Source organism: Molossus molossus, unplaced genomic scaffold (assembly GCF_014108415.1).
Source record: "Molossus molossus isolate mMolMol1 unplaced genomic scaffold, mMolMol1.p scaffold_m16_p_15, whole genome shotgun sequence".
Lineage (NCBI taxonomy): Eukaryota > Metazoa > Chordata > Mammalia > Chiroptera > Molossidae > Molossus > Molossus molossus.
In genome coordinates this window covers 64449206-64466831 of record NW_023425350.1, presented here as the reverse complement: position 1 = coordinate 64466831, position 17626 = coordinate 64449206, and the positions used below count along the sequence as shown (strand labels likewise).

At 45.2% G+C, this 17626-nt stretch overlaps 1 protein-coding gene across 1 annotated transcript in view; it reads right to left on the bottom strand.

The window, feature by feature from the left end:
* The window catches only part of DNAH6 (dynein axonemal heavy chain 6), a 237689-nt gene that overhangs the window by 5113 nt on the left and 214950 nt on the right, over window positions 1-17626 (bottom strand). Inside the window, exons 72-75 of the mRNA XM_036262769.1 lie at window positions 10340-10469; window positions 5260-5387; window positions 1429-1614; window positions 816-888 (exon numbers count right to left, since the gene is read on the bottom strand). Of these exons, the coding sequence (XP_036118662.1) occupies window positions 816-888; window positions 1429-1614; window positions 5260-5387; window positions 10340-10469 (517 nt within the window). The remainder of the gene's footprint in view (window positions 1-815; window positions 889-1428; window positions 1615-5259; window positions 5388-10339; window positions 10470-17626) is intronic.

Here is a 17626-nt window from a genome sequence, read left to right as displayed (position 1 = left end):
TGGAGAAGACACAACCATTAACATCTTAGTCTGAGTTAGTTCACCGAGGCAGGAAGCCTGTGGGTGACGCTGGGAGGGGTGGGGCCAACACCTGTCTTGTGGTCTTGGTTGGGAAGAGAGGGAAGAAGACCGCGTCTGAAGTGCACTGCTCTGCCCATGAGGGAGACAACCCAGTGAGGGCGTTTCTGAGTCCAGTCTCCTCAACTGGACAGGCTTGCTCAGCTGTTTTGTATGGACTGTTCATTAGGGACTCAGGACGAAAAAGAGAGAGAGAGAGAGAGAGAGAGAGAGAGAGAGAGAGAGAGAGATATTAAGGGCTCAGCTAATTAGCATCTAGTAGCCCAGAGCCTTGGCCCACTGGAGCGCCCTAGCAGAAATCCCTGGAATACCGCTCCCCACACCCCCTGGGCTGATGGAGGGGCATCGAGAGTATTTTTTAGTCGGCTATAATTAAAAAGTAATTAAACAAATAGTATTCTTTAGAAGGAAGGAAGCCACCTAGAGTTGGGGCCGGAGCAGTGGGGAGCACGTGGTGCCTGGGCACGGGTCACACGGGGAGCTGGGCACAGTGTGTTCACAGGGACAGTGCTGTTTGCACTTCGCACCCCGAGAAGGGCAGGGATTAGGTGTGGGGGCATCTGCTGGTCCTGCCCTCCTTTTCCCTGGCGAGCGAGGCTGGGCAGGGCCTTTCTGGACTCCCCTGTAGCCTCGAGGTCAGGCCATTAGCAGCCAAGCCATTTGGCCAGTTCCGGGAGACCCAGGACCTAACGAGGCATGGCCTCCCCGTGGCATTCTTGTGGGGGAAGCACTCGTACCTGTTAGGAATCCTTGAGGAAAGAAGAACCCGGAGATCCAGAAGGACTTGGGCTGCCCTCTTTTGAGCCACAGCTGAAGGAGAAACATTATACCAAAATGTACCGTTTTTCTGAGATGGAGTTTGTCATTTATATCAAAGTCATATTCTGGGGGGCCTCTCAGGAAGCAGAATCTAAGCCAGTCCTGAGTTAGTCACCAGCCCCAGCCTTATCGCCTGCCCTGTTCCCCTTCCTCGCCCCAGCCTGACCACGAACCCAGAACCTGGTTATTACAGAGGGCGGAGAAGAGAGAGGTGCGAGCGAGATCACACATGGAGTTTGGACCCATTTCAGATCGGTTCTGTCCCTCAGTGGGGTCCTATGAACTGGATCTGAAACTCCAAGGACGGCGTGGAATTAGAATGGGATGTTGGAATAAGGGCCCAGGGCAAACTGCATTATAATTGGTGTGAGATGTTTAAAGTGACGCTGTTCTGAAAGTTTCTGTTTCTCTGGGCTCAGCTGATTGATTCCTCAAGGGTTGTCGATATTTAGTTAGCTAGGGCTCCCTAAGGACCTTGGGGCCAACTCTGTCACCAGGTTCATCAAACCCCAAAGAAGAACATTTCCTTACGTCCACAAACGCGGTCCTCAGGATAAGGTCTTTGACCCATGATCCTAGTGGTTTCAGGGACGGGTAGGCTGTGTTGGACCACAGGGAGGGAACCTGGTTGTTGAGGAAACTGTTATACACCTTTTCCATTTCTTCAGACATCACCACAAGTCCAGCAATGGCTTTGCTGAGTGTTCCTAGAGAAGTCTGAAAGAACAAGAAAGGGTTGGTGCCCTTCACGGATGTAATTAACAGGGGGGAATGACACCCGTTTGTGGTGGCAGGTGCCGCCTTGGGCTGGAAGGCCCTCTTGCTGGGCTCCATCCTCTCTGCACACTGTCCGGTGGGTCTGACCCTCCTATCTCTCATGCATTTTACAACATGTACCCACGGGTGTAAGATCTGAGAGTGGGGCAGTTCAGATGGTTAATCACAGAAACCAGTGAAGTGGGAAGAGGAGGAGGAGGAGTAGAAATGTCCTCAGAAGCCTAGAGAAATGAGCACTGCCACTGTCCAGCTCTCCTCCAGGCTGAAGGAAGAATGGGCCCCATGGTTAGTGATTTGGGAACCATGGAGGAGGGGTGAGAATGTGGGAACTACCTCATGCCATGGACCAACTTTGTCCAGGGGGTGCCCATAGAAAGGGGAGAGTCTTAGATGAGCCCAGGCTTTTAGCTGATACCAGAGTGTCTGAGTACTAGAAACACTTCCTTATCACATGCCCGTTATCCTCCCTCACGTCAACGAAAGACAGAGGCTACAGCAGCTATGGAAGTTCAGGATGGTACCTGCCACCCGGCTGAAGAGGAAGGCAGGGTGGGTAGACTGGAACGGCCCTCCTGGGCTCCAGGTGTGTGAAAACTACTGCCACATGTTGGGCGAACAGTATAGGAAGGTGTCAGAGGCCAACTTTATGTTGATTAAAAAACAAAATAAGGCCAGGATCACATGCACGCAGTTGTACAGACAGCAAACACGGGGACAAAGCCAGGTGAGTCCCCTTCGGTTCCCGCATAGAGGTGTCCCCTCCTCCTGTCCCTTCACAGGAGGCAGGGGCACATGAAAGAAGAGTTTAGATTTGCCCTTCTGATCTGAGCAACCATTTGCAGCCGAGTACGGCTGGGGGCCCTCGGCCAGGGCAAAAACAATACCCCACCTTAGACACTGCAAGTGAAAAAGGCAGCAGCAGACTTATGTAAATGCAGGGAGAAGGCCCGAGCCGGAGGGATGAGGGGTCGGGCTGCCAGCGCCTCGCCCGTGCGCTTCCAGGAGACGGAGAGCGTGCTCCAGGCTCCAGAGGAGGCAGCTAACACAGAGGCGCATCCGTGGGAGAAAGCATCTTACGGTGTCCTTCCCTGCGACTAGAAGCCTCACTAACAGGGTGGCCTCGTCTCTCCTGGGACCTGCTTGACTCAGTTCTATCACTGTCTGGAGGAGAGAGCTTACCCAGATGGCAGCCCTGAGGCCCTAGGTGCTGCCTGTGGCCTTCCTTACTGTACCACAGAGCTGCCTTACTACACTCCAGAGCTGCCTTACTGCACCCCAGAGCTGCCTTACTGCACCCCAGGCTGCCTTGCTGCACCCCAGAGCTGCCTTGCTGCACCCCAGAGCTTCCTTACTGTACCCCAGAGCTGCCTTACTACACCCGAGCTGCCTTACTGCACCCCAGGCTGCCTTGCTGCATCCCAGAGCTGCCTTACTATACCCCAGAGCTGCCTTACTGTACCACAGAGATGCCTTACTACACCCGAACTGCCTTATTGCACCCCAGAGCTGCCTTACTGCACCCCAGAGCTGCCTTACTGCACTCCAGAGCTGCCTTACTGTACCCCAGAGCTGCCTTACTACATCCCAGAGCTGCCTTACTGTACCCCAGAGCTGCCTTGCTGTACCCCAGAGCTGCCTTGCTGTTCGTTCCCCGGACAGAGCCAGGATAAGGCAGGGCTGGGCAGAGGTCAGGATGCGCACGCAGTGCCCCCTCCCCCCACACGGGAGTGCTCTGCTCCGATTCCGGATTGCCTTGCAGGATGTTCTTCCTGGGCTCCTCCCCTGTCTGCTTCCATGAGGCGAAGGCCTCCATTAGAGGTGACCATGAGGAGACCTGGAAGGCACATTCAAATATTCATGGAAGATTTGGTATGTGTCAGGCACTAGGGAAACAGAGATGACTAATATACCAGTCCCCTTTTCCACTGGGGAAGCCTTACTCGTGGAGGGGCAGTTACAAAACAGTGTGGCAGGTACAGTGATAGAATCGGAAATGATGAAGCCCCGAGGAAGGGCTCCTAAGTCATCTGGTGGTGGAGGGAAGGGCCGGTGTTCAGGAAGATTCCGTGGAGGAACTAGCATTTAGACTTGTCTATCTTCAAGCGGTGGTGTGGAAGGGGCAAGGGATGAGCAGCATCCTTTGAACGACAGTTCCCGCCCCCGCAGTTGTAGCTGGGTACAGAGCAGTCCCCCCAGAGGCTCTATTTCTGAGCCAGGCTTGCAGCTGGGGTGGGGCCATGTGACCGAGTTTTGGCTAATGGATACAAGAAGAAATTACGTATGCAACTTCTGGATCACATTTGTATGAAGCAGCTGTTTTTCTCAGCCCTCTTTCCCCCCACTGAGTGGCAAAAGGGGACACTTGGAGCAGGCACCTTAGACCCAGAGGTGGAAGCCATGCCTTGAGGCTGGAAGAGCCACCCTCCAGCTGGGATCCCTGGATGAATTCAGAAAGCGAGATCAACTACCTGCCCTAGACGGGGCTCCCTCTGGGCAGTTAGCTGAGAGGCAAGTGAATTTCCATCTTGTTTCAGTTGCTGTATTTGGGGTCTTTATCACAGCAGCTTAATCTGTACCCTGATTCAGTCAATATAGAAGGCGATAAGCCCTGACCTAGCTACCTGGCCTGCTGACTCTGGTGTATACTGCTGCCTAGATGTCATGGTGCCAAGCTGAAGACTTCCTGTATTTAGCTGCGCTGTGTCCCTCTAACCCACAAGCCTGGGTATTGCCAGCCAACCAGTCACATTCAGAGACTTTGTTTTCCTGGTAGTGGACAGATGACCGTTGGCTTTAAAAGATTTACCTCTCCTGTCCTCCCCAGTCTTATCACGGAGCCTTGACTCTGTGTTAGGCATCTGGTTCCCTGCTTGGTGGTTACACTTTTCCTGTTAATGCTCAGTGTTTGTTCTCTACCAGCTTTTGTGTTTTCCTCATCGAAGTTATGCAGAGAGAAACCTGGAAAGTGTTTAGCCATCATAAATTCAAGGCCATCAGAAAGTACTCCCCAGCCTAAGGGCAAAGGACTCGATGGCCATTCTCAAGTTTTAGTTGCAGTGAAGTCATTTGGGGGAGCGGATTTAAAATCCACATTCCCAGGAATTTCCAGGAATTCCCTCTCTGGTCTGGAATGGGGTTGGGAGTCTACATTTTGAACTTGCAGCATAGTGGATTCTCATGCAGGTGTTTTGCGACACTTTGAGAGATGCTGACTTTCACAGTCTGCCTAAAGACTGTCTTATTAAATGCAAGCTAGACGTCAGGGACAAGAACCAACGCTCTAGTGCTTAGGTGTCTGATCAAATTTCTAGTCTATCAGTGGTCATTCTAAGGTGGTAAGGATAATGAGGACACCGAGGATTTGTAGGGTCTCATAGTCACGAAGCCATGATTAGAGAGGGAACATGGGCTTGTTGGGGGAGGGCAAATTCAGTGTTAAGAAAGTTGGTTTTGAGCAGCTGTTAGCATATTCAAATGGAATGCTGAAGTGATGGGAATGGAAAGCTCCAAGCACACTCGTGTTATTACGTGATTCTCTACACAGCTTTGCTACCCCATAGCAGTGATGGCAGTGAGCGCTCATACGTGTATGAGCTTCAGCAGATTGTTAAATCGGTCCACTTCTTGTCCGAGAACGGTGGTCAGGGAGTCAAGGCGTCCTTGAGAATCCTTGATGAAAAGACTCTCAGAAGCAGTCTCCATTTCTAGTGTTTCTGAAACACAGAAAGCCAGTTCCTTTGGTCAGTTATCATTGATTTCTGACCTCCTATCATTGCTGTTGTAATCTACTTGTTTTAACCTTTCTTCAAGCCAACTTCTTCTGCACCTGGGCCCAGGCTGACAGGGAGTCAGGCCATGCGGATGTCAGTGGCAGATGCTGGCTGGACAAGCTACCTGGTAGAGAAGAGCCGTCCCCGAGACCAGAGGTGCCAGGGGCCTGAGTCTTCTCTGCCATGCAGGTACATATGCCTCCCTCTTCCCAGCACACCTGCATTGCGTGGAAGGGTTGGTGGTGGGAGACTGAGAGATGAGAGAGGATTCTCATTTACCCTATGCTACTGAGCATAATTCAAAGAGACTGACTGAATTATGAAACAGACCCATGGTTCAAGCTGGATTGAAAATTTTGCTCTTCTTTCCCTCTACAATCCAGCAAACGGAGGCTCCTATAAGCTCTAAAAAATGAAAGCACTGCCCTGTCTTGTTTTGCTCAGTGGTTAGAGCGTCGGTCTGCGGACCAGAGAGACCGGGGTTCGGTTCCCACTAAGGGCATGTACCTTGGTTGCAGTTTGTCCCCGGCCCTGGTTGGGTCGTGTGGGTGGCAGCCACTCGATGTGTCTCTCTCATGTCACTGCCTCTCTCTTCCTCCCTCTCTCCCCCCTGCTCTATCTGAAGATAAATGCAAAATTGTCCTCGAGTGAGGATGAAAAAAAAATGAAGGAATTGCATTTCCTTGCATATCTGAGTAAAGTGTGTGTACATGAATGGCTCTGAAATATATCTATCAAATTTCTTCTTCTTCTTTTTTTTTTTTTTTATAGAGTGGGAGGGAGAGAGAGGAAGGGAGAGAGAGAGAGAAACATCGACGTGAAGGGACACATCGAGTGGCTGCCACCCGCACGACCAACCAGGGCCGGGGACAAACTGCAACCGAAGTACGTGCCCTTAGCGGGAACCGAACCCGGGTCTCTCCGGACCGCAGGTCGACGCTCTAACCGCTGAGCCAAACCGGCCAGGGCTCAAATTTCTTCTTAACCACTCACATTTTGGCTGCTGTAGAAAAATCACACAGCAGTGTGGGTTAGTCCAGTCTCTTGGGTCCACATTGCATGGCCTTCTCCTTCTGTTGTTTTGTTATCATCGTAATTAGCTAGTTATTAATATTAATAGTAGAAAGAGAGCAAAGCAGAGGACAGTCATTGTAAGCATGGCCATCTGGGCAGCTTCACCAGGAAGCTGCAACTTCACACTCCCCAGGGAACCACTGGTCCATTCCCTGCAGATCACTGGGGGAAGGGGTCAAATGAAAGGGGAGATGGACACGTGCACAGTGAAGTCGGGGTGATGTAGGGATGGTGCTTACCTCTCAGGTTAGCCTGCAAAAGGTAATTGGCTAGGGGGTGGAGCACTGTGAGCACACCAACTCTTGGAAGATTAAAATCCCCAGGCAAATAATTCTCTCTTGCTTGCTTTGCTCCTGCTTCCTTGCATTCTCTTGTTCCGTGACCCTCGCTAGCCTGTGTGCTAGCCCGCCCTGTGGCCTTAAGCAGCTGCATGGCCCATGACCATGCGGGCCCCACACACAATGGCCTGCAGTTGGAAACACAAGCTGAGCTAGCCAGATGCTGGACTGGACTGTGCTTTAACATGGAGCAGAAACTCGGGGCAGTGGCTTTAATTTTAGCTCTGATGGAGACAAGATTGGACTTTTTCCATGGTGAGACAAGGGAGATGGGACCTTGGAAGGAAACCCCCTTAATTTTACCTCATCAGTAAAACATTCCACAATACCTCATCCCCCTGTGGAGGCCTCAGGAAATTCTTTTTTCTGTGGCACCCCAAGAGCTCTACTTCCATGGAAATGGGTGGGGACACAGTGTGCACCTCACCAATAACAGTGCCCGTCACACGCTGTTCCAAACCGTCAGTTCTCTTGTTGAGCTAACTCCATCCCCTCCCTGAGTCTCAGCAAATGGCATCGCTTCACATTTCACAGTAAAAGTGTAAGCTTTGTGAAGCTTGGAGAGAAAACCCCCTAGGTGTCTGTGTAACTCTATGAGACAAATACATTTTATTTCCATCCATCCACCCATCCATCCATTCATCCATCTGCCCATTCATGCATCCATTTACCCATTCATCCATCCATCCATCCATCCATCCATCCATCCATCCATCTACCCATTCATGCATCCATTTACCCATTCATCCCTACATTCATCCATCCATCCACCCACCCACCCATTCATCCATCTGCCCATTCATGCCTCCATTTACCCATTCATACATGCATCCATCCATCCATCCATCCATCCACCCACCCACTCATTCATCCATCTACCCATTCATGTATCCATTTACCCATTCATCCCTGCATTCATCCATCCATCCATTCATCCATCCATCCTCATCCCATTTCTGCTCAGTCCTCCATATTATATTTATTAAAAATTACTTTCGACAATAACTGACTCAGTTTGCTTCAACTTCAACAGAACTCTACTCAAGAAGAGATTCTTTTGAGGCCTGCTTTAGGAGGCAGATAACTGGTTTCTGAGGTTACACAGGCCCCCCTTTCCCCGCGGGGGACTTGGCAAGACTTAATCTGTGATACTGTAATATAATAAGAAATATATATTTTGGTCTTCATCCCTAGCTCCTAGCCAGAGCTCCTAAAACCCTTGTAATTTCCTAAGTGATAAAAACAATAGGGGCATCATTTTTAAAAATAATATTTCATTTTTGACCCTGCTCCTGAAATAGCTCCTGAGTGGTAAAGGTAAAAGGAGCATCTTCTGTTATTTATAACAAGCCCCTTTCACCCACATCCAGTTTAGCTGATGAACTGACTTCTGGAAAAGCCCCGGAACATGGGGAAGCTGCTTGTCAGCAGAACCAGCCCTGAGACTAGCGACTTAGAACGTTCAGTTTCATTCTCTGACCTCTTAGGAGAGGAGAGGGGCTGGAGGTTGATGATTTGATCAACCAACCTTGCCTACGAAATGAAGCCTCCATAAGAACCCTTACCGCAGGGTCTGGAGAGCTTCTGGGCTGGTGGGCGCATGCATGGTGCCGGACTCCACGGGGACAGCAGCCCCACCACTCAGGAGTCTTCTGGCCCTGGCCTGTGGACCTCTTCATCTGGCTCTTTATGTTTATCCTTTACAATAGCTTTTAAAATAAACTGGTAAAGCCCGGCTGGTGTGGCTCAGTGGTTGAGCATCAGCCCATGTGCCAAGAGTTTGCTGGTTAGGTTCCTGGTCAGGGCACATGCCCAGGTTGTGGGCCAAACTCCCAGTGGGGGGCATGCAGGAGGCGGCCAATCAATATTCTCTCTAATCAATGTTCCCATCTCTCTCTCCCTCTCCCTTCTTCTCTCTCTAAAAATAAATAAAGAAAAAAATTATAATAAACTGGTAAATGTAACGGACTGTTTTCTGAGTCCTGTGAGCTGTTCTAGAAAATTGCTGAACCCAAGAAGGGGCTGGGGTTGTGGCAACCCTCAGTTCACAGCTGGCTGGTCAGAAGTACAGGTCACAACCTGGGACTTGCCACTGGCATCTACAGTGGGGGTGGGGGGAGTCTTGTTGTGGGACTGAGCCTTTAACCTGTGGGGTCTGTGCTAACTCTGGGTAGTCAGTGTCATAATTAAATGGTAGGGACCCCGCTGATGTCCGGAGAGTTTGAGAACTGCTTGACGTGAGGGAAGAGCCATACGTTTGGTGTCAGAAGGATTGTGAGTAGAGAGAGAAACACAGTTTACTTTACAGTCACTGTTTTGTTTTCTGTTTAGTTTTCTTTTCCCTGCAATGACCTCTCTTCCAACCATGGACAGTGAATTAATAAATTTAGACCTGCAGTTATCTTAAGAAAGGTGTAAAAGTGGGTCTCTATGATCATTCAGGAAGATTCCTTAACTCACCAGAAAACAAGGTAACATTAATTTAGCTATTTATCTTGAATAGAGAAAAAAAAAATGACATGGATTTAGAACAGGGCTGTCCAATAGAAGATTTTACGATAATGGAAGTGATCTTTATTATCCAATATGGGAGCACTTGAAATGCTGCTTGTGCAACTGAGAAAATGAATTTTAAATTCAAGTTTAAGTAGCTACATGTGGCTAGTGGCTACTTTCTTGGATGGCACAGATGTAGAGACATTAGGAAAACTAGAAAAAAAGTCTAGTTAAAGTGACACTGGCTAGAAACTAGTTTGCTCCTTATGCTGCTGGCCGCTGAGGTGTTTTGGCTTCTGGTCTACAAAGGGAGCACGCCCCATCACAGCTTTCTACGGAAAGAAAAATCTGCATAGCACTATTTACAATTGCTAAGGTCTGGAAACAGCCCAAGTGTCAGTCAGTAGATGAGTGGATAAAGAAGCTGTGGTACATGTACACGATGGAATACTACGCAGCTGTAAGAAAGAAAGATCTCTTATCCTTTGAGACGACATGGAGGGACCTGAAGAGTATTATGCTAAGTGAAACAAACCAAGCAGAGAAAGACAAATATCACATGATCTCACTTATTTGGGGAATATAATGAACAAAACAAGCTGATGAACAAAATAGACCCAGAAACATAGAAGTAGGGTACAAACTGACAAACCTCAGAAGAGGGGGATTCGGGGGGGGGGGGGAGGGAAGACACAAACCACAGAACTTATATGCATGTATGCATAGCCATGAACATAGACAACAACACTGGGGGGTGGGATCAGGAGGAGGGTGTCAATGGGGGACAAAGAAGGAACATCTGTAACAAAAATAAATTAAATAAATAAATAAATAAATAAAATGAATTTATGTAAGACTACAAAAAAGAAAAACAAAGAGAAAAAAAAATCTGCATAGTAAGCAATTTGGACACCTGCCTATCACTCAGCTCTCTGAGTTCATTCCTAAATGTTTCATTATATACAGATGCCAGAAATTATTTTTTACCTGGAACTCTGGTCTGGATAGAAGTAACAAGATCTTGGACAATTTCATCATTGCTTTTCCCCTCTCCACCGGAAGAAGACCTTGGCTGAACCTCAAGTATGGTGTTGATTAAACTGTTGGTCTCTTTGTACTGCAATGGTGGGAAGACAGAGAACAGTGAAGCCTCAAGTTCTCAAAAAATAATTTTGTAGCAAACGTAGTTCACGTACCAAAATCATAGCAGTTATCAAAAGCAAGGAATTTTCATTTTCTATGTTGAAGGTAGGGTTGGTAAAATGGGCTCATTGGAAATGCACAGTACTTAGTTGTCAGTGTTATAGTTAAAATTTTTTGGTTGAATAACAGTGTGAGAGTTCTTACTGCCACTGACTTATATACTTAAAAATGCCTAAACTGATAAATTTTATGTTACATATATATATATATATCTGTAATAAAAATGGTTAAATTTTTTTTAGCTGATCATTTAAAAGTTAGTTATGAAAGTGAGAAAGAAATAATGAGAACTGAATTGTAGAACATAATTTTCTAATTGAGAAAATGCTATTTAAATAAAAGTATTATGGCTTACTATGGAAAATTTAAAAACACAGAAAAGTACAGAGAAAACATTTTAACGATTCTGTTTTACAGAGATATTTATAACTTTATTTTGCCCTCCCCCCATACCTTGGACATTTTCTTTATTTGTGTACATACAGTTAAACAGTTTGAACCCATACAATTTATGTAGTATTGTTTTTCAGTTTCATGAACATTTTTTCATAGCACTGAAAAATCCTCACGAGTCATGCTTTAAGTGACTTTATGATACTCAGTGATATGAATGCATCAGCTATTTATCTACCTTTTGGACATTTTCAGTTCTTAGATTTTATAGAACTTTGTGAATAGAATATCTATATATGAATTTCATCCACTATTTTTAAATTCTTTGAATGATATATTACCAAAGGAATATTTTAAACCTGTGCATTACTGCATTGATTTCTAAGGACATTGTATCAATTCACATTCTCAACAACAGTGTATCAGAGGATCTGTCTTTCTGTATCTTTAGAGGAATTGATATCATTGTTTAAAAAATCTTTTCCAATTTAATAGGTAAACACTTCTTTGATGATTCACATAGTCTTTGTATTATTCATGTATTTTGCATATTTTTATTTTTAGTGTTTATTATTGATTATAGGAGATAATTCTATAATAAGGATAATTAACTTTCCCCCCATTTTTTTCTTGTGGTAAAATACACATAACATAAAATTTACTATCTTAACTATTTTTAGGTGTAATAATGTTATTAAAACATCACCACAATCTATTTAACTCTTCTTTTAAAATGAGCACTATTTTATTATTTATTTTTTAATTAATTAATTAATTAATTTTTGTTACAGATATTTCTCCTTTTCCCCCCACTGTTTCTCTCCTCCCCCTCCATAACTCTTATCTAGTAAATTTTTTTCTAGTAAATTTTTATCTAGTAAAACTGAGACTCTATATCCATTGAACAACAACTCATTACCTCCTCTCCAGCCCCTGGCAACCATCCTTCTATTTTCTGTCTCTCTGATTTTGACTACTCTACACACCTCATAAGAGTAGAATTGTACAGTATTTGTCTTTATGTGACTGGCTTATGTCACTTAGCATTATGTCCTCAAGGTTCATCCACGTTGTAGCATATTGCAGAATTTCCTTCCTTTTTAAGGCCGAATAATATTTCATTGTATGCATACACCATATTTTGCTTATCCATTCATCTGTTGATGGACATTTAGGTTGCTTCCATGTTTTAGTTACTGGAAATAATGGTGCTATGAACCTGGGTGTACAAATAGCTGCCTGTGTCCTGGTTTTCAGTTCTTTTTTTAAAAATTTTTTTATTGATTAATTTTTGTTACAGATGATTCTCCTTTTTCCCCCCACTGATTCCCCCCTCCCCCTTCCCTCCCTGACCCTTCCCCAGATTGTTGTCCATGTCCACTGTTCATGCATACATGCGTATAAGTTCTGTGGTTCATCCCTCCCCCACCTCCCCACTCCTTAGGGGATTGTCAGTCTGTACCCCGCTTCCGCGTCTCTGGAACTACCCCATTCCTCAAACTGTTATGTTCATTATATTCCACAAATAAGTGAGATCATATGAAATTTGTCTTTCTCTGTTTGGCTTGTTTCACTTAGGATGATACTTTCCAGGTCCCTCCATGTCGTCTCAAAGGATAAGAGATCTTTCTTTCTTACCACTGCGTAGTACTCCATTGTGTATATGTACCACAGCTTTTTGATCCATTCGTCTACTGATGGGCACTTGGGCTGTTTCCAGATCTTAGCGATTGTAAATAGTGCTGCTACAAAGATGGGGGTACATATATTCTTTCTTATTGGTGTTTTATGCTTCTTAGGGTATATTCCTAGAAGTGGGATCACTGGGTCAAATGGAAGATCAATTTTTAATTTTTTGAGGTGACACCATATTGTTTTCCATAGTGGCTGCACCAGCCTGCATTCCCACCAGCAGTGTACTAGAGTCCCCTTTTCTCCACACCCTCGCCAACACTTGTTGTTTGATGATTTGTTGATGGCGGCCATTCTGACAGGTGTGAGGTGATACCTCATTGTTGTTTTAATTTGCATCTCTCTGATGATTAGTGATGTTGGACATTTCTTCATATGTCTCTTAGCCATTTGTATGTCCTGTTTGGAGAGGTGTCTATTTAGTTCCTCTGCCCATTTTTTAATAGGATTCTTTGTCTTCCTTTTGTGGAGTTGTATGAGCACTCTATATGTATTGGAAATTAACCCCTTATCTGATATATCATTGGCAATTATGCTCTCCCATACAGTGGGTAGCCTTTCCGTTTTGATGATTGTATCTTTCGCTGTGCAGAAGCTTTTGAGTTTGATGTAGTCCCATGTGTTCATTTTCTCCTTTGTTTCTTTTGCCTTAAGTGATGTGTCAGTTCTTTTGGGTATATACCCAGAAATGCATTTGCTGGATCATATGGTAATTCTATTTTTAATTTTTTGAGGAGTCACTATCCTTTTTTTGTTTTTACAGCCACTATAACATTTGACATTCCTACCAACACCGCACAAGGGCTCCAGTATCTCTACATCTTGCCAATACTTGTTGATTTGTGTAATTTCGATAGCAGCCAACCTAATGGCTGTGACGTGGTATCTCATTGTAGTTTCGATTTACGTTTCCCTAGTGAATAGTGATGTTGAGCATCTTTTTGTGTTCCCTCTGGTCATTTGTATATCTTCCTTGAAGAAATATCTATTGAAGTCCTTTGCCCATTTTTGAATTGGGTTGTTGAGTTTTTAAGAATTCTCTATATATTCTAGATATTAATCCCTTGTAAGGTATATAATTTGCAGATATTTTGTCCCATTCTGTAGATTGCCTTTTTGCTCTGTTGATAGTGTCTTTTAATGCACAAAATTTAAAAATTTTCATGAAGTACAATTTGTCTATTTTTTTCTTTTGTTATCTGTGCCTTTCCTGTTGTATCTAAGAAATAACTGCCAAATCTGATATAATGAAGCTTTTATCCTGTGTTTTCTTCTAAGAGTTTTAGGTCTTAGATTTAGGTCTTTGATTTATTGTGAGCTAATTTTTTTATATGGCATTAGGTAAGGGGATGACCTCATTCTTTCGCATGTGGATATACAGTTTTCCCAGCACCATTTGTTGGAAAGACTGTCCTTTCCCCGTTGAATGGTCTTGGTATCCTTGTCAAAAAGCATTTGACCATATATGTGAGGGCTTATTTCTGGACTCTGTTCTATTCCATTGTCCTATATGTCTGTCTTTATGCCACACTGTTCTGATTACTATGGTTTTATTGATTTCTAATTTTATCCCATTGTGGTTGGAAAAGATACTTTGTATGATAGCTATCTTTTTAGACCTATTGATACTTAGTTTGTGGACCAACATATCCAGGTTTGTCCTGGAAAATGTCCCATGTCCAGATAGTTAACTTTCCTCCCCATATATTTTTTATTTTTTCAGCACCATTTATCCCCTCTATGCCTTCTTCTACCTCCACCCCCCACCTTGCCTCTGCAATCACTACACTTTGTCCATGTCCATGGGTGCCTTTTCTTTTTCTTTTTTTTTGCTCAATCCCTCAGTGTTTTGCGTTGTCACTTGTCTTTTAATTGTATTATGCCCTCCCCCCCATACTTATGAGAGTTTCAGATATAGTTACACATACTGGCTCTTTCTAATATGGTTTATTTTTTTATTACTTTTTATGCTTAGAAATTTTTATTCCAGGTTTATTCCAATGTGAGTTAAATATTGTTAATTTTTCTACATTTTTTGTCTATTCAGAAAAACATCGTATTTTTCTTTTTTTTATCCTCACCTGAGGATATTTTTTCCATTTTTTGTACAGATAGAGTGGGTGGGAGAGAGAGTGAGAAACATCGATGTGAAGGGACACATCAAGTGGCTGCCACCCGCATGACCAACCAGGGCCGGGGACAAACTGCAACCGAAGTACGTGCCCTTAGCGGGAACCGAACCCGGGTCTCTCCGGACCGCAGGCCAACGCTCTAACAGCTGAGCCAAACTGGCCAGGGCCATTGTATTTTTCTTGTGTCTATTTGTTGGAATCTCTTAGAGGTTTCCTTTCTGTAGCTCTCACCAGCTCTTGTGAAGGTAACTCAGATGCCCATGTGCAGCACTGTATACAGAATGGGTGGTGGGCTGTTCCATGGTCTTGTTGAAGGCCTTTCAAACTATCCTTTTCCAATCTCTAGTCCTTGGCTTTGAAACCCCAGTCACAACATACATCATCTCTTTACCTGAGAAAGGAGCTCAGACCTGGGATTTTAGCTCTTGAGTGTTAAAATTATATTTTATAATAGACATTCTTTCAAACATTACTATTGACATATTCATTAGGCTATAAACACATATATGAAGTTATTTACTTAATTCTATAGTTAAATAGTTTAGTTTCCTTGCTCAGTGCCAGTCATTTAATAGCATGGCTTTCCCATTTTAGTTCTTGACCTCTTGGTTGGATGGAAGAGTCTTGAAACCATGCAGCCAGCCTTGTATTACTCCCTATGACAGCACTGAATTAGAGACTTCTGGCGAGGACCCATTCCCAGGGCACAGCAAAGATTATACTTTCTTGCATCCTTACAGAAAAGTGGTTCACGTGACTAGTCTGCCCAATAGATGTGAGTCAGAGTGATGGTGGACTGTGTAGGGTGAGGCAATGAAAAGCCTACGCATAATTCTTTAGTCTCTGTCTTCCCATGCTGCAGTGAACGAAGAGGGCATTTCTTCCAGTGCAGCCGTGCTGTAAGAGTGCCTTTGTCCGACTGGGTCCCAGGAGGACTATGTGAGGCACAGCCCCTTTGCCACTGAATCATTGGGACTTGAGTAGTTTTCTTACTGCAGCACAGCTGAGTCCATCCTGACTAATATAGTATTCCATTTACATGTTTTTTTTTGGCGGGGGCGGGGGGGATGTTGAGGAGGAGGTGGGCTAGATGCTAACATGACCTTTTTCTTATTATAGTTCCAAACCAGTGCTAGAATATGTCCATGCACAGCTTCAGATTTTTTCTTTTTCTACAAAGCAAAACATTATAGCTTTTGTTTCTCATTGTTTTTCTGAATCTCCTTGCACTATGGTCCTCTCTCAGCATTTCTATTTTTGGACATTTTAACCTGCATTTTCGAAAGCGTATTGAGTTTGTTCCCTACGTCATATGTGTGATAATCTATATTCCAGTTCTGGTCTTTAAGCCTCCAAAGAAGTTTTTAATTTTGTTATTTTTAGTTTCCTTGAAGCATTTCATTCTCACACATCTTGTGGCATCTTTGGTATATACATGTCAGCTTGTTCTCACATTTGGGTTTTGTCTTTCATATAGATTAGGTCTCATAACCTACCCTAGATACCAAAACATATTCTTTATTTTCTGGTTATTGTAGAAGACGATTGGCAGAGGGCGAGTCTGTGTCTTCTGGCTGGTGTTTCCTACCCCTTATCTTCCAGTGCGCCCCCCACCCCCATTTACTAAGCCTCTGTCGGTTTTCTCTTTCTATTTTTTCAGCCTCTAATCAGAAAAGAGACAATAGATTTGTCTGCTCATAGACAGTCTATGCAGATGGCCCTTGATTTATTGATGCTCATTATTCTCTCCGGAGGCAAATTTCTTCCTTGTATCTCCAACTGTTGTGCACAGGTCAAGGTTCAGTTTTCTTGCTTAGGTTCAATTTTCTTTACTATAAGCACCTATGTAAGTATAGTTTGCTGGGCTAAGGAAGGAATCATTTGTATCTTTCGTGTTAAAACTCTACTGATGATAAGAGGCAGAATGATCTAACCTAAACCTGCCGAGGCAAAGCAAAGGAAGCTGTGGGCCCACACAGCTGGGAGGAGAACACAAGCCATGTGGGTTTCGGGAACAGATCTAATGCTCTCCTGTGCATGCGTGGTGGTTTCTCTCCCATGGCAGCGGGCCTTCTTTTCCGTGGTAGGGAGAGTGGTGGGGGTGGCAGGGATCAAGCCGCAGAATGCTTCAGATATAAGCATGCTAGCCAGTGATTCCAAGAGGAAAGAGAGGGCCTCCCCCCACCTCAGCCTCTGTATAAACTCTCTCAGGAAGGGGCTCCCCTTCACCTGGCATGGGCCGTGTGCCTGCTCCGTGGACCAGTTCAAGTGGCGAGGTGATGGGGTGCTGCCTCTGGCCAGGCCTGAGTCACATGGTCACCTCCGCGAAGGTAGGGGGAGGTCAGAGGAGGAAGGGGCGGGGTAGGGCATGTATTGTACCAGAAACATGGAGGAAGGGAGGCTGGACAGAAACCTTCCTGGGGACTTGCTACATTGTCTCATTCTCCGTCATTCGGAACCAACAGAAAACACAAGAACACTCCACTCCCAGGTCCACACCGCCAGGTCCACTCCTACCAACACTGCGGTACTCTCAGGGTCGGTGAGTCTCACCATCTCGGCTCCGCGCCCTCCCCCCAGCCACCCCCCGCAGGGCAGGCGTCAGCTGTGAGTGAGTATGGACGCTGGGTTTGGCCGCCTTTTTCCTGCTGGAAGCAGAGTAAGGAAAAATAAGGCGGATGATTCTAAGTGCTCGCCGAGCAGCGAGGCGGTTTTCCCGGGGGAGAACATGGCATGAGGTTTCAGGGCCTTCCCCTCTTGGTGTTCTTTCTGGAAGTTCCACGGTCGTTTTGCGTGGGTTCCTCGATATCTGGGCAAACCTCACCCTCTAACACCTGTAGGGGCAAAATTTAAG